The 17,807-nt window shown below is 38.7% G+C and overlaps 2 protein-coding genes across 3 annotated transcripts; both read left to right on the top strand.

The window, feature by feature from the left end:
* The first annotated feature begins 375 nt into the window (after positions 1-375).
* LOC111597486 (transmembrane protein 135) lies at positions 376-2,738 on the top strand. Of its 2 annotated transcripts, none has more exons than XM_023312238.2 (5): positions 376-575; positions 870-1,807; positions 1,869-2,009; positions 2,080-2,246; positions 2,305-2,738. In XM_023312238.2, the coding sequence occupies exons 2-5, from the start codon at positions 878-880 to the stop codon at positions 2,432-2,434; spliced, it is 1,368 nt and encodes a 455-aa protein (XP_023168006.2). In that variant the 5' UTR covers positions 376-575; positions 870-877; the 3' UTR covers positions 2,435-2,738. The 2 variants fall into 2 exon arrangements, with proteins under 2 accessions (XP_023168006.2, XP_023168007.2); XM_023312239.2 differs by lacking the exon at positions 376-575 and adding an exon at positions 589-671.
* A 573-nt stretch (positions 2,739-3,311) lies between these two features.
* Positions 3,312-6,519, top strand: LOC111597544 (transmembrane protein 135-like). Its single transcript, XM_023312334.2, has 4 exons — positions 3,312-3,685; positions 3,816-4,592; positions 5,964-6,271; positions 6,351-6,519. The coding sequence occupies exons 1-4, from the start codon at positions 3,533-3,535 to the stop codon at positions 6,478-6,480; spliced, it is 1,368 nt and encodes a 455-aa protein (XP_023168102.2). The 5' UTR covers positions 3,312-3,532; the 3' UTR covers positions 6,481-6,519.
* The last annotated feature ends 11,288 nt before the right edge of the window (positions 6,520-17,807 follow it).

Genomic DNA, 17,807 nt, shown 5'->3' with positions numbered 1-17,807 from the left:
TGAATGGTAAAACTTTTTTAAAACAAAGCATATTTTTTCAAATATTCCAATAGCGAGCTAATTGGTACAACACGTCTGTGCGATAACAGCCAGTATATATCGAAACCTCTGTCAGCAACATATCGATATTCTCATAGCCCGATAAGAAATTCAACTGGTTAGGGAACGCTAAGTGGGTAGACGATACGATACTTTTTCATGCAGATTTATTAACATCGAAAGCAATTACAATTTCAAAGCAACACGACATCAATATTAACATAAAAAAAACTATAGTATCATGTAACTTAAGCTGAATCAAAGTTCAAAGGTTGAATTTTTCCCTTACTCATTGGGCAGGTAAATCTCAATAACTAACCTACGGTCACACTGCGGACAGCTGTTTTAATTGTTTTGTTTACATTTTAATGGAACGCAGTTAGCGTTTCAGCACATTTCAGTGCATTTGACAAACAATTGGTTCTCGATTATTTCTCCACTTTGAGTCCAAGGTTGTCAGAGAACTGGCTATAAACATTTATTCAACACGCAGCTGTAGCTAAGCAACAACTGCTTTCTCAAATCGTTATTTAAATGTAAGTACGTCAAAGTCCGACAGCATCAAGTGGAAATCAGATTTAATCAGTTTTTTGATTGACCCGCGCATAGATAGGGCACAACAAATTATTGTGGTATGCTAGTAAATTTAGCAATTAACATTTTGTGTGTGTGGCCCTAATAAAGTTTAAATTGAGAAATGAAAAAAATCACTGCATTAGATAAGATTAAAGGCCAATCATCGGCCTTGGGACTACATTAGTTTTGGCTCCACATAACAATGAGCGACTAATACTTAATTGTCATTAATCCATTCAACATTGTTTATACAGATCACATAATGGGAATACAGAGCAAACTGCTGGATCCGTTGTGCGTCACCTGCCAAGAGTTCCAGCATCCCTGGACGGATAAGTGCGTCAATGCCACTGCAGGCATCCTCTTATCGGCTACGCCCTACTGCTTACGTGTTTACACAATTGTATATGCCTTTTCGCTACTTATGCGCCACCGTGTGCCAACTTTGGTGGATTTAAAGCGCACTCTGCTGGGTATTATCCAATCAACCGCCTTTCTGGTCACCAATGCGTACACCTTTGTCCTCTTCAATTGCCTGCTGCGCAATCTGCTGGGCCGCTACTATTTCAGCACTGTAGCTTTTGTGCCCTCGTTTCTGTCGTCACTGACAGCTATTCTGGTCGAGCGCCCGGCCCGTCGTCCACTGCTGACGCTGTACGTGGCGAATGTGGCCACCGAAGCACTCTGGAAGATGGCAGAGGCTCGTAACTGGGTGCGCTCCGTACCACATGGCCAGACATTCATCTTCGCTTGCAGCATGTCTATACTTCTGTATCTGTATCGTTTGAACGCCAACGACGATTCCATCTTTAATATTTTACGCATCTTTGTGGGAAAAGAGGAAGCCGGACCGGTGGTAAAACCCGAGCCTTTGGTGCCAGGCGAGCAGCCAGCGCCTTCTCAACGACGCCCCAGCGTCAGCTTTGCCACCACCGCTGATTGGGTGCGCGTCTACAGCAATCTGGTATATGCTAAGCATGAAAGCTGTGTCCATAAACAAAGCTGCTCCAGCTATGCCATATTAGGTGGTATTCGTCCCTTTGTAGGCGGAGTGACTCTACAAGTGGCATTAAAGCTGGTGATGAATGTAAAAAACATATTCCGAGGTGGCATGCCGTGGCGTAAGCAAATCTTCAATCGAAGCACCTTACGGCTTGGCGCCTTTATGGGCACCTTCTCGTTTCTATACAAGGTACAAGATTGGAGATATAATTATTATATTATTATTCACATACTGACCTTGGTTCTTCCAGTCCATCTCCTGCCTTTTGCGCCACTGCTACAATCGGGATGAAGCACTGTTTGCCGTACCCGCTGGCTTAGTGGCCTCACTGGCATTCACACAGTACCCAGATAATACAGTCGCCTTGTACGTCATGTGGAAGGCTATCCAAGTAAGTTACACTTTGGAACTGGACTTAACGTCAATTGCTTACTCAACAATAATTATCATTTGTTTTTTAGATTCTCAGCAGCATGGGCCAAGACCGAGGCATTCTTCCACGCATTCCCAATTTTATGCTCTATACTTACGCATTCTTCACAGCTGTGCTCTTCCATGCGGGCATTATGGAAGCACAATCACTGCGACCCAATTACTACAAATTTTTGCAGGCCATATCAGGCGAAAGGCAAGTTCTGACTTATGAATCACACCACATATCTTTTCTTATATATCTTTTATGACAGGCTCAACAAATTTAATTTGAGTGCTTTTGATATCTTTGGCTTGAATACTCAGCGGCAAACAAATGAAATGCTGAAGAGCCTGAAAATTGTAGACAAGAAGACACTGCCAGCATTTGCATTCGCCTCCTGAGTGAAGTCACGTTTCAAGTAGAACTAAGTCGTGGCGACCCAACGTTTACTACAAGAAGTCTCAGCACTTTAAGTGCCCGCTCTCAACGTTCGATAAGTCTCTCCAAATGATATTTTAATATTTTATATGAATATGTATATGTTAGTAAGTAAGTCGGCTGATTACACTATATACCGCTCTTTATGGGCGTGCTGGTATATAGTGTCAATAGGCCTGGTGGTCACACAAACTATGTGTAGTTAGTACGGGGTGTATTGACAAATAATTAACTAATTTTTTCTGTTGCTAGCAGCTCTTAATAAAGCCAACAAATGCATATTGACTTACAACTCTTTTTATGTAGAGGGTATTATCGCCAAGTCATAAAGATAATAATTTATATTTATATACTTTATGAAGTAGATATATTAATTTATTTATATGTCTCTTTTGCTTTATAAATTACTCTTCTGTAGTTTCGTTTTTCTTATTTAGCACCTTGTTTCTTACCTTTTCTTGTTCTGCTGTGTTCATTTCGCTTTTTATTTTGCCACTTTTCCTTTCTTTTTCACATTTATTCTCTTCTCTCTCGAAGAGCAACGGAACGAATAAAAATATGTCGCGAAAAAGTACTAGCACCATATGTGTCTAGGGTATTTAAGGTTTTCTTTGAGCCAGTTAAACGTTCTATTTATGTTTAAGAGCGCCGCAATGAGTATAAATAATTGATAAAATGTCACAATGTCGGGGCTGATAAGAGCTTCGCTCTTAGCGGCCAATCGTTTGTTTAACTCTATCTGATAAGCGCCAATATGAAATGTTCCGAAATGAGTACTGTTTAATAGTTGGCCGGCGTACACACAGTCATAATTGAATCGCGCAGCTGTCTAGACTAAACTAGATATCTAACTTGTTCGACGGGTAGTGAAAGTTGATTTGGGACCCATTTTAACATATATTTAAATATTTGTTTATAAAGAGAAATTTCGATTGGCATTCGAACTTTGTACGTGGCTTGTGTGATATTTCTTAATCTTATCAATTGTACGATAATCACAATAATTCGAACAAATCTAAATCGAAACACCTGTTCTACCTACACATACATACACAGAAATTATGGCCGCGCAGAGTAAGCTGATCGATGGAGCCATCAAATGCAGCTGCCAAGAGTATATGCATCCGTGGACCGCTAGCTGTGTCAGCGGTGGTGCCGGCATTCTGTTAGCGTGCACGCCCGCCTCGATGCGCACCTACAGCGTCGTCTACCTGGCAAGTCCTAGTAAGCCTTGCATACTTTTGCGCAAACACTGATTTTGCTATTTTCCCCTTTCTTTTCTGTTTCTTGTTTTCCCCGTCCTTCTCTTTGTCCTACTTCTATATTTATATTTATAATTTGAAGCTTGCGCTAGTGATGAAAATGCGTATACCTCGACTTTTGGACATTAAGCGCACGATCATTGGCATATTAACATCATCGGCCTTTCTGACAACCAATGCGTATCTCTTCTCCCTGATGGTGTGCGTCGTGCGTCGCCTAGTGGGCGGCTTCTATATGAGCACTGTGGCCTTTATACCTACCTTCATTGCCAGCATTGCGGCTCTCTGCATTGAACGACCGGCGCGACGTACTCCACTTGCACTGTATGTGGCCAACGAGGGCACCGAGGCACTCTGGAATATGCTGGAGTCCCGAGGCCTAGTCCGCTCCATACCCAACGGACACGTCTTAATACTGGGCTGCAGCCTAACAGCTTTGCTCTATATGTACCGTAGAGGCGTGCACAAGAGCAAAGTGAAAGACGTCACCTTTAAGGCTCTCTCAATACTCATGGCAAAGGGTGAAGAGGGTCCCATTAAAGCATCCGAGGCGCCCACAACACAAACCTCTTGTCTACATCCGTTCAACTTCGGCAGCATAGCGGCCTATGTCCAGCTGTATGATCGTCTACGTAACAGCAAGCATCCCAGTTGTTCGCATCGTGAAGGTTGCGGCACCTACGCCATAGTAGGCGGCCTTAAGCCGTTTCTGGGTGGAGTTGGACTGCAAGTGGGGCTTAAGCTGCTGCTGAACATAGGCCGGATAGTCAAACTAAAGATGGACTGGCGTAAACAGATCTTCAACAAGAACTCACTGCAACTAGGCCTTGCTTTGGGCAGCTTCTCCCTGATATTTAAGGTAGATTGACTAAGTACAGCACAAATCAATTTCTATTTTTATTTTACCTTGAACCCATTGGGACTAGTGTTCGTTAAAATGTATGTCACATGGCAGATGGTCGCGTCAGCTGCTACTTTAGCTTTGTATTTGCCATTTCGTAAGTAGTAAACATACTACTTGATTGTGATTTTTCTCAGACTTAACCTTTTTATAGCCTGATCCCATGGAAAATGGGAAATCAGGGTATAATGGTTTTGTGCAAATGTCTGTAACAGTCAAAAGGAGGCGTGGCATACCCCATAATGTGTTTATATTCTTGATCAGGACGACAAGCCGAGTCGATTGAGCCCTGTCCGTCTGACTGTCTATCCGTCTGTCCGTATGTGTGAACGCGTGGAACTCAGCATCTATAAGAGCTAGAGATTTGACATTTTTTTTGTAGGTCCGTGTATAGCACGCGCAGGTCAAGTTTGTTTCAAATATTCGATAACTATTCGCATTTAATTGTTATCGAATAAAAACATGATTGAAATGCAGTAAATAAATTATATCTCGAACGTCTTAAGAGCTAGAGCCTCCAAATTTTGTATTTAGTTTTATGTATATTTTATGCAATTTAATTTTTGTTGGATTTTGGATACTGGCTCCAAATTTCCCCAAATTCTTAAAATTTAAGTTTAGTTGAAACTAGGGTCATTATGTGAAGGCGTTTGCATCTCAGCCAAGCCAATAGAATATGTAGATCATATGCTGAATATTTCATTAAACTCCATTAAGTAAAACAGAAGTTATTAAACAAAACGTTTGGCCAATTTACAAAAGCACATGTCAGTAGCGCCACGCGCACGCATTTTTCCTATACGTGTGCACACATTCATACAAATGCGTGTATTCTTGAATATTCGAAGAATCGAAATTACGATTGAATTGTGCTGAATTATTAGCTGCTACTTAACTTCAAATTTGCAACTGCTCGTTGGTAGAGGCTGCGGTCGTATATAGGTAGTCTCAAGTTTCGGTGGAGATGAAATATTTTTTATTGTTTCATTTTTATTCTTTTTTTTTAATTATGAAGTGGCGTTGTTGGTAGAGTTGGTGCAGGTTGCGTAAACAATCCGGGCTCGAATCCTGGTCTCGTAATGTCGTTTTTTTACTTGTTTTTTTTTTTTTTTTTTAAATACTCGATACAAACTACGGAAAATATTAAAAAACTCAAAGAGGACTGAGATCAGGGTATCTCCTAGTCGGGCACCCCGACCAGAGCTTTCTTACTTGTTATTACTCATGATTTATATTATACATTTCTTCTGTAAAATATTTATTTTGTAAAATTATGTCTTATTTATTAATATATTTTTATTCTATTTATATTTTATACTGCTTTGGTAGGCTGTTTCTTGTGGTCTGCGAATTACTTGTGGGCGTGACGATGCCTGCTTTGCCATACCCGCTGGCCTGTTGGGATCGATTGGGCTGCTGCAGTTCCCTAACATCACGATCTCACTGTATGTGATGTGGAAGACACTGCAAATGCTCTACAACTGGGGCAGCGAGGAAGATCTACTGCCCAAGGTACCACACTTCAATATGTTATTATATGCAACCTTCACAGCTGTGCTCTTCCACTCCGCTATTCTGGAGGCAAGCTCGATACGCAACAGCTACTACAAATTTCTAGAGAATGTTTCCGGCAAAAGGTGCGTGTTTGTTGGCCTAAATAGGTCTATATAGTCTAGAAATATGCACACTAATTTTTGTTAAATTTCGTTTTCACAGAATAAATCTTTTTGATAGGCGCCCGTTCGAGTCATTAGGGCTGAAAAGCCATGCTCAACTACAAGAAGTCATCAAACGACTCAAAATAGATATGACGAACCCTTTGCCCATAATGCCTCTGACCGTTTAACAATAGCAGAATAATCTTAAGCACAAATTATTTTTAGCTATATACATATGAATTAATTGGTCCGTAATGATTGACTGACTGATTGATTGATAAGTCGCCAGGAAATTTGCAAAGAAGTTACGATATAAGTTGAGATTAATTTACGATGAAAGCTTGCATAAAAACGATTTTGTTATTATAACGATTTTCATTAATTAATTTACTAACTTACACCTTACTTATATTTACATTTGTTTATTAATGAATAATGCCCACATTTTTTATAATAATAGCTTTAAAGCTTAATGAATGTTTATTCGTGCAAATAAATCAACATTTACACAAGTTGAACTTAATTAATGTTGGGTAAAGCTAGAAGAAAAAAGATTTAAAGAAGAACCTAGTTATAGGAAGGTTTTTTGCATGAGTTTTGAAAGTGGATTGTCATGTGCTGCCATGTTATGGAAGCAAGTCACGCAATGCATCAATAGTTGAATAACCAAGGCACAATTTAATCTAGATCAATTGTCATATTTTCCTGTAATTTTTTCTCTTTTAACCTTCCTTTCTTCATACTTCCTTTTCCCTTCTCATCCCTGCTCTACATTCTGTTCTGCAGTCTCTTCTCTTCTTCCCTGCCAAGAACTGAAATAGGTAAAAGGCAGCCTTTTCCCGTCTTCAAAGAGGAATGAAAAAATTACAAATATTCTGAAGTAATTTTTAGTAAAAACTGTTTTCGTAACATTTCTAATCCTTTTTTATAATTATTCCACAATTCAAATATTTCTTGTGAACTTCAAGGCATTGCTAAGTATTCCATAATAAGCCCCACATATCTAAGCCTATCTCAAGCCACAAATTTTCTTTCCGTGAATAAATATAATTGTTAGAGCAAAGTGATATAATTTGCAAGCATAAAGTGTCGACGGCGCCTCGACAATAAAAAGTTGCAAAAAGTTTTGAAATTAAATGTTTGTGTATGCCCAAAGTGCTCATAAAGTGGGCTGAACATTCATCACACGGTTAAGGACAGGCCTCATTCTTGGGAAAATGTAAAATGGTAATGGGAGACAAAGGCAAGCGGAACTCTCCAGCTTGCGGAACAACTCTGGATGAGAAGTGGCGGCTGAGCTGTGCTACTCAATTATTTACATTTATATGTCATAGAAATTTATTGCCCGCCATAATTCACTCGGCTAGCCGAAAGTGCAGTGTTTAAAATTTACTAAAAATAAAATGGAAGTCAGAATGAAAATGTAAATAAAATAAAATAAAATAAACGCAGCCTTCGGGCCTTCTTATCCTAACAGGGTGCGTGCGGGCTTAACAAATGAATTATTGGCCGGGTCAAATTTAATGGTCCCCTTCGTAATGCTCCTCCCACCCCCACAACATAATCCAGCAGGCTCATCTTCAGTGAGTCGTCAAATTGCTGACATCCTTGTTGTCTATTTCACATTGAGATGCAAGAAGATAGCATACTTTTCAGAGCATGCATATAACAAATAAACATAGCATACTTGTTAGGGCCTGCAATTGCAGCCTCTTAGTATTTATGAAATTTATATGTCACTTGCTTGAGGACCAGGCGCAACATAGAGACAAGTCAACAGCTTGGAAAATACAAATGAACCAAGTGACAAATCGCATTAATCACAACTAAGATTTTATTTTGCAATGAAGGCAGATGAACAACGTATATACTTATACATATAAAAAATGTATGTATGTATATGTATGTGTGTGTGTGTGTGTGTTTGTGTCACTGAAATTATCAACTTAGCAGCTGCAATTGTTGTTGTCATTGTAACTTGTCTCAGTTTTCAACGTTTCATCGTTGCTGGCGCCTAGAAACAGAGAAAAGAAAAAAAAGCATATAAATTGAATATTATAAATTGTCTCATTCCAACTTCTGTTCAGCTCCTACTTAATGCTGCGTTTAGTCGCCTCTTCTTGGGGCGTCTTGTTGCAAAAAGTCGTAACTTCATTTGTGTCAATCACAATGCTCTGCCTCGCTAGTTCTTGTTGCGCTCGACCCAAATTGTAAACAACTAAATTATGCAAATAAATTAGCTTGTCCTAGTTCGCTTACCATGTACCGAGCAACCGACAAACAGCAGGAGACCATAGAAAAAATAAATGCCTGAGGTTTCGATATAAATAGTAAACAATTAAGAAAAACTACTCTTATATTTTTAATTAAAAATCTTTAATAAAATAAATGCTAAGTTATATGCAATTCTAATCCATTGCTGAGAAACTTTTATTCATACTTATTTAATTCCTTCAGTTGCTGTATTCTTTTAATCTTAACTTAGCCTTGGTGTAGCAACACACAGATAGATCGATGACAGCTTAAGTGTAGACTGTCTGGACCTTCATCAATCAAACGGGCAACGATTTTGGTTTCAACAATTTCTGTGTTAAGAATATTTCACAAAATTACAAGCAAACTTTATAAGTGTATTGTACACAAATTCTTTAGCTGCAGCTTACGTCAGACTTTTAGTTCATAGAAAAGCATATCTAGCATATATATCAAGCTAAAACTGCACATTTAAAAAGAAATTTCAAATTGAACTTTCATGCAAATGAAGTTCCTCCTGTCAAATAAAAAACAAATTGAAAAATAAAACAGGTAAATAACAACAAGAAGAGACGTTGCACCTATGTCTGCAGGTCCTTTTTGCAGTTGCTGTAAATTACATTTGATATTTTTACGAAGACAGGCCAAATGACAAGGTGTGTCAACGCAAGATAAGCACTAAGTGAGACCCAGGCGAAAGCAACCGATGATGCTTGCTCCTGCTAGCCGGGAAATGGGTGAGTAGTGATAGTGTCCTTGTCTATTACAAAAGCTGATACAAATTTTCTTCACTTTTCTTACTTTTTTGTGTTGCTTACCACTGAGTTGAGTATTTTTTAATTAAAATTTCTTGGTCACTCTTTGAGATGTTTCCCAGTGATAAGAAAATTGAAATTAAATTGAACGAAGAAAAGTCTATGCAATATAAAACAAAATACGTTTTCGTAACGGTTTCCCGCTACGTGAATGTGCATAAAAATATTTACAAAAAAAATGTAATGACTTAAAAAAACAACTAGAGGATAAAAAACATCTCCTGTAAAACACTTAAGCTTTACAATAAAATGCAATCGGGTAATTAAATCAATTAATTAAAACTCTCCTTTCAACAATACTTATAAAAGTTTCCGTTTTCCATCAGTTGGCAAACTATCACTTTAGCCAACTTATAAAGAGATAAGCAAACATATTACTACAACCCCATAACTTCCAGACTAAATTGTTCACAAGACACTTTAAGAAACCCAGTCACACATTACTGGCATATAATATGCTCTCGGTCGTAAGCATTTTATAAAGACTAATGGGGCTATTTACACTCTCTACTCTTTACGAGTACCTATAAATATCAGTAATATACTAAATAAGAACATACTATAAATAAAGTACTCTTGAAAAGTAAGTAATAATATTGTTAATCAAATGGCATTTTCGCAATAAATTCGGATGGATTGGCAGTTTTTCCTATCTTATGTAGCTGCTTCTGAAAGTAACCATGACCAGATGACATAAAAAGACGTCTGGCCGTGCCTTTTATCTTCCCACTGCTCTAGATCGAGTATAATTGTCGCTCTCCATACTGTCCCTCTATCTTGACTATTTTGCATTCCTAGGGGCTACAGTCTGTTGTAGCAGGTTCTTTGCTAGCTGGTTCCGTATCTTGTCACGCTCTTGTGTTCGTGTGTCGCTATCACCGAAATAACAGCTTCAGACAATTTGCATTACGCCAAAGTCGAAGATTCCGCCTTCATAGAATTACTTTTGGGTAGAGAATAGTATTGAAAGTGTCCCCCAAAGGTAAGTTTACTGATTAGTCTGACCCGTAGATAGCTCACTGTCCTTTGAGCCCTAGCAGTCCTACCTCCTTTGGACCCTGATTACCCAAAAAGCAAGAGGGTAGCTAATCAACATTTGTGTGCAGATCATGTGTCATCTTCAGACATTTTCATTTCTATAATATAATCGCACGCCCTAACCGTACCCATTAAATATTCACGTATACGGAAAAGCTGCTTCAAAGAAGCCAACAAGTCGGTCACCTAATGTCATCAAAAGGGCGTTTGACATCAAGAGTTAGTTGTAGAACCACCAAACTTGAGTATGCAAACGCCCATGTCTTAGACTAAGTCCTCCAGAGTCCTCTACTACAACGGCAGTCTGGAGTTTATTACCTTTTCGAGTAGCTTTCCAGTCGTGTTTGGCTTGCACAGTGGGCGGTAAGCCGATGGTGTGTTACGGTTGCCTTTGCCTATGATGATCCCTTCCACGCTTCAGAAAATAACCTTTCTTGCAGGCATGACTTGTATGTTATAAGAATGGAGAAGAAAGAAAAAGACCCCTTGTGGACTTATCTAAAGAGCATATCTTTTAATCAGACACGAACTATCCCGGGATATATGATACAATGTTAAAATTGATGTAATATCTGCTCTGGCCAACTTCGGATCTTACAAATTTGTATACTTTCTGAAACACTCTGGAAAATTATCAAAATGTTCTGAATACTAATGCTACTGAATACTCATGTACGACAATGCAGATAAGAAACACTTTAAAATATTTGTCCGTCAGTCTTTGGGCGTAGGTTGAGCATACCAGATAAGGAGCAACTCGTTCGTAAGTACCCACATCGGCATATGGCAACTTGAATCACGTGCCATAAAAACCATTATCAGCAGCTAATAGAGTCAGAACAAATCCAAATGAACTTTTAGTTAGTCTGACGTGGCTAATCAACATTTTGCTTAGAGTATTTGTCTTATGAGCATTATTCAACTGTTTCCAATAAACAATAAATAGGTTAATATATATGCTTATCAAATCTCGTTTAAGCATGCGATTATTGACTGCAACCATAAATTAGCCATAACAATGGCAACATGTGTACAAGCAATTGAGCGTTGAGCAGGCAACAATGTTTCGCAACATGTGGGAACGACACTCGAAGCTCAATCAAACACGCTCGAACCTGGCGGTAGTCCAATGCCAAGTTGTTTACAGGACGACATTCGGCTCGAGCCTCGGCTTTTCGCCGAGTCATACAGTTCCCGACAGGACTCGCGTGCATTCGTGACTGCAGTTAGGCGTGCATTACGGTACGCATCCTGTGGATTGAATGCGACACTAAGTGGGTTAGTAGTACAAGTTCAGTCGAAGCTTTGGCGCAGCGTATCTGTTCCATTTGCCACAAGTGATGCTGCAACAACGTGGAAGTGAAACAGGATAAAACGCCGTTGTCCTCTAACGGACACTGTGAGTGGCTCATGAAATACCGTTGGGAAAACAACGGCTCGACAGCAATAGAAAGCTAAACAGCGTTACAAATAGTCATAACTAACTTTAAGTGGAAAAAACCTTTATATATATGTATCTATATATATATATATAAACATATATACATATATATATATTTATTTATTTATTTATTATATTTATATTATATAATTTGCTATATAAATTTCGGGTAGAATTGCCATGGTAAGTGAGATGTTTGAGTAGCGTTCACCAATTTGTTAAGTCGGCTATCAACAACTGCTCTCACATCTGGTCGATTTACTCGCTTTGTCTTTGCCTTTGCCTTTTGGAATACTTTTGTTTGTGCTGCTGCAGTATCATTTTCCTTCCTGCCACCCGGCTGCAACAGCTGCCCAGTTATTGGCAAATGATGGCGTCTGTTAAGCGTTTCACGTCTCGGCAACGTCTTTGTTCAGCAGCTTACCGTGTGTTTACCCCGCCACATGTACCAGCAGCAGCACCTCGTGATGCTACCGCTCCCATCTTCAGCCACACCCACGGAACACATTTCTTTGTTATGCTTGCCGCTCGACAATTGCGCCGCTGATTGCCCTCATTTCAGACTTGAAATAATATTAAAAACTTTTACTCAACTCAATGCCGTCTGTCTGCCTATATAGCTGTCTCTCTGTCTGTCTCCCTATGTGCCTATATGATTGCCTCTCTCTCTCTCGCCTGTCTGTCAGTCTGTCGTTCAGTCACACCGGATTTCATGTTCGCTCTGGCTTGGTTTTGTCTACCAGCATTCTTTTTCTGCATTCAGTTTGCTTTGTCTTCGGCGCTTCTCAATCTCCCCTCCCAATCTCCTTCACGCGCTCTCACTGCGCCTAAATGTATGCTTTAACCGCACTTTGTCGATGGCTGCTGATGCAGCTGCGACTGCCACTGCCACTGCCACTGCCACCGCTGCTCCTGCAGCTGCATTTGCGCCCGTATCAGCGCGCTTTGATTCTCATTTGTGTCTGCTTTTATTTACCACATAAATCACGTGCTCTGGCACTAGCCGAAGCCTTGGCAAAGACATTTCTATCTATCTACTTAGCCTCTCGCAGTGCTACGAGCACTTCCTTTGCCTTTGCCTTATCTGTAGTCGCAGTTGTTGCTGTTCTTATTGCTATTAGCTTGTAGTTCTACTTCACGACGTTGTCTTATATCCCGCCCTCTACCTGCCACGCCTACTTTCTAACTATACAACAACAACGCAGCTTTTTTGTAGATGTTCTATTTATACGACTGCCCATTTTTTTTTTTATTTCATAGAATTTTCATTGTCTACTTGGCACACAAACTATCTCTTTCTCGTTCTCTTTTCTCTTTCTCGTTCTTTCTCTATCTCTCTCGCTCTGCCTCACTTTCTCGCTTTCTCTCTACATAGTTCTAATGCCCTATAGAAACATCGTCCACATGTATATATTCCTGAGCCTTAGAGTTTAATATAATTTTTCGTGGTCGATATCGGATTAGTAATGAGTTTTTATTGAGTATGTAATTAAATGTTCTATTATTGCAAAATTATATTATACTATTCTTGAAAAATCCTGTCGTTTATATTAAAGTTTGTTTAAAATCATTCATTAGATTTGGCTAAAAATTAATGTGTTTATATTATAAATTAATATTAAATATTATATTAAATTCTGAAAACCTATAAAATTCTTTTAAATTATTAAATTGTTAATTGTTATAATAATGAATAAATAATCATAATTTTTTTCGTTGTTAAACAATTTTAAGAATTTTTTAATTTTGTTTTCCCAATGTTTACTTTGCAAAATAATGAAGCTTAAAATTTTTTTTCTTTTGTAATAAAATATTTTTTTCTAAATATATATTTAAAAATATTTTTAGTTTAATTTTTTAAATTCATCAAATTCATATATTCAATAATAATATACAAATATACAGAAGTTTACCTTTAATAATTAAAAATTCTTAATTAAGCCTGACAAATAAAAACATAATAATAGTTTAAAATTAATTAATTGTATGCCAGTTTCTTTGCAAATATATTTTCAAAATATGTTTCATTTGCATATTTCACTATTCAATTTTAAACATAATTAAATTATTCTGTAAACAGCTTACATATTTTTCTCCGCAAGGGTATTTAAGTTTCAAGGCTAAAATCATACACATTTTCCTTAATGTGTTTTTTTTTGTATTTCTTTTATTCAACTTTTATTTGGCGATAGCACACGTTTTCGCTTTAGCGAATTTCCAGCAATTGCAGTTGTTATTTTCTTTCTAGAAATCCAACTGTAGTCGATGTTGAGCTGGTTGCTAGTGTTACAGTGTGTATGTCCTGTGTAGGTGTCTGCTTTTTAGGTAATTGATGATTTACAACTTATTTACGCTTCAATTGTGCAATAATTGAAAATTGCTCCAAATTCATTTGGGGCCACTTGGCAACTGAGGTAGCTGTCTTGGCTAGCGGTATCTTAGCGGGTCAGCGGAGGCGTCTATCGATTTGGCCATGCGGCAGCTTCTTAAAGCAGCTAACACATAAGAAAAATTTTAATCGGCTTTGCCACATGCCACGGCTCGATATGCAACACAAATGGAGCATGGCAAATGAAATGGGTAACGGATTAAGCAGCAGCAGCTGCTGCAAAACTGTTGAAATCTCTGGCAAGCAGACAAAGGGAAATTTTGATCCAGAGCCGGCAAGGACAAAAGACAGCTTGGCATGGAGCCACATTAAAATTGAAATAGATGCAGCAACGTGGCCAGAATGCTGGCCAAAAAGGCGGCAGTACGGTTTGCCTTTTAAATTCAATTCGAAATAAATGAAGCAAGCAGCAACAAATTTTTACAGCGAAGCAAATTTAATAGCTCTTAACTTGACTGCAGCTGCAGTAGCTGTGGCACATGGGTGGGCTGCAGGCTGCTTGGCTGGCAACATGGCGCATACGACATGTCCGACAATTGGCTACAAAATTGTGGCCAAAATCATACGTTAATTGCATTACTGTGTGGCTTCATATTTTGTGTGTATTTCAACTGGTGCCACTTCGTGTTCTGCATCAGCTTCCTGCGGCAGCCAATTATTAAAGTCATTAGTTGACGGTGCAGTTGGCAGCTGCTTGGCCATAAATCGCCAGCTGGCCAGCTGTAAACACATGCCAGGTAACGGTCAGAACAAATGACAGCCCGACAGCAAAATGTTGCCTAATTTTTTTACGCTTTTCGAGCCCTGGGCCACACGCAGCGCCGACACCGACGTTGACAAAGTTGCAGTCAACGCTAAGCGAACCACATAAATTTTTGGTTGCTGCTGCTAATTCGCCAGTGGGCGTGGTCATAAATAAAGAAAAAAAAATGAGAGAAAAACAAGCGCAACTGCAAGCCAAAATTATGCCTAGAAGCTGGCGGCAACAAATGCGATGCTGCATTAGATGCAACAACTGCAGTTGGAGAACGCAACAGCTCAGCTGGTCGCATGGCCACGAGCCCTGCTCTACAAATGGCCGTCCACTGGTTATTAGATTACCCAGCTACCATTAAACAGGCCTCTAACCTCCTCTCACTCTCAGTTCCCTGATCGTTCCTAGTTCACACAGCTGCTGCCATTTGGCAAAGCCATTTCGCATTCGCGCTGTCATCGCCCAATGATATGTGTGCATGTGCCTATGTGTGTGTGAGTGTGTATGTGAGCATTGAGGTGTGTTTGTATAGTGCTGATTATTTTGTCGGCTAGCAAAATGAAACCAGTTTCTGACTGATTTGGTTTCAGCGTTTTAAATTGTACTCTATGCAATTTTCATTTGCATATGCTTGTAATCAACTTTCTGTTTTTTTTTTTTAATTTACTGGCAAGGGGTAAATGCTAGACGAAAAGCACTAAAGACAGTTTTAAAGAGTAAAATGTTTTACTGCAGCAATTGAAGTTGAGATTCGCTGACTATTAATTGCGAAAAACTAACAAGTCGAGTTAGTCTGTTAACAAAGGTTAGACTCACAGATACCTAAGCCTGAAGAGCGTTTTACAGAAAACATTATGGTATCTTTAAGCTAAGGCGAGACTGTGAAGGTGTTATTGACTGGGGAATGGTAAATAACTTTTTGGGTAATTTGATAATCCGTTTACGAAATTTAAAATTCTCGATTAACTAGATTGCATCTATATATGTATACGAAATTATTTTATTTGATAGTTATAGCTCAATGATGGTATACAAAAATATAACGTATACGACACGTTGTCTTTATATTCATACGAATATTTAATGAATGCAGCCGAATTCATAAGAGTAAATATATTGCGAGTCATTTTATTATTTAATTATTGTTTTAACTTATTTTACTAACTCAGTCTTTACCACTTATTCTCAACCAAGCACAAAAGCCATAGCTTATAACAAACATTAGAATCTAGAAACTTTCCTTGATAAGCTTAAATTGAATCTTTCGCAAGTTCTGTCTACAATTTTTAAATACGAATAAAGTAGTGAGCTAGCTAGTAATGTATTCATTTGCCAATTGCTTACAGGCTGCAAGTACTTTATTTTATTCAAACACATTTTCCCAGGGTATCATTAAGAAAGCAATTAGAAAGCAGTAAAAAATTGAAATTGTCGCACACTTGGCCAAACATTTGAACTGCTCTTATCACGTCAAAGAGGCATCATGAGGCAGTGAGCCAAGCTCTAACTAACGAACACAGCTCGAGCTGAAGTCGGGCACTGCCATTTTCCCACCAAATGGAGCACGTCGATTTGCCTTGGACCGATTTATATACATGTATATAAATATATATATATATATATATATATGTATGTATATATGTATGTATGGTGAGGCATCGGTGGTGTCCCTCCTCACGCAGTCAATTTCAGTGCACTTAAAACGGAAACGGAAGCGGTGAGCACTCATTGTCAAGCTCAAGCTCAGGCGCAACCGTTGTTTGCCCATCGCCAACGCCATTGCCAGTTCCCAGTTACCATTTCCCATTTACCACTTGCCATCTATCCGCCGCTCTATCTGTTTCTTCTTTCCGTCTATCTAGTCTACGGCACATTTTTTTCGAACTTATGCTCTAATAGAGAGTATTCAAATTTGGTCAAAGCACATGTAACGCTTAGACAGAAACATAGAAATAAGTTTTGAAAGAACGAGAGACCTAACCTCGTAGATATTAGTCTATATACCAACCTCTTTAAATGCAATGCATATATTCCAAATTAATCTATTGCCTGTAGTCCGCATATCCGATTATGTTGCCTAAATTCAGTGAGTTTACTTTATCGTCTGTTAGAAATGCTTTCAAGGCTTTCAAGGCACCTGGAACTAGCTTTGCCTTTACTTGGTTCACGGTTTACTTAATATTCATTAGCAGAAGTTTTTGTATTTGTTTCTTTCAAGATAAATATATCCAACTCTTACTTAAGACCTTAATTTAAAGTCATGCTAAACAATTAATGCAAAAAGAACTGAATAGCAACACTTCCTAGTCGGATGTCCCGTAGAGTATTTCATCTACTGCGTGCCTTTATTCGTAGTTTTTTTTGTTTTTTTTTGCTATCGGTTAAATACTCTGGGCTCGAGCGTGTTAAAGTACATTTGATTTGATTTGTTGTTGACGTCGTCGCCAGCGTCGTTACTGCTTTTGTTGTTGTTGTTCCTGCTGCTGTTGCTGGTTAATGGACAGCCGAGCAGCAGTTGTTAGTCTGACACTAATCGCTCAGTTAGCTGACGTTCCCAATCGAGCGGCCAGAACCTAGTTTTCCCGCTACCGTTCAGATATAACTGTCCGTCAACAGACATTCGAGTGCCACAGCATTTTTAATGCAATTTGTCTGATTTGTTGTTGACATATCTGTTGTTGTTGCTGTTGTTGATATTGCTGGACTGTTGGTTGTCGTGATTTGTTGCTGATTTTGTCATTTAGTGATTATAACGATTTTTTCTATTTTGTGTGGCCCTACACATACACACATAGACAAATTACCGTGCGACGCAATCATTACTA

Source organism: Drosophila hydei, unplaced genomic scaffold (genome assembly GCF_003285905.1).
Source record: "Drosophila hydei strain 15085-1641.00,03,60 unplaced genomic scaffold, DhydRS2 tig00008139-arrow-pilon, whole genome shotgun sequence".
NCBI lineage: Eukaryota > Metazoa > Arthropoda > Insecta > Diptera > Drosophilidae > Drosophila > Drosophila hydei.
Note: the sequence above shows the minus strand (reverse complement) of the source record. Positions and strands in the feature narration are given on the sequence as shown.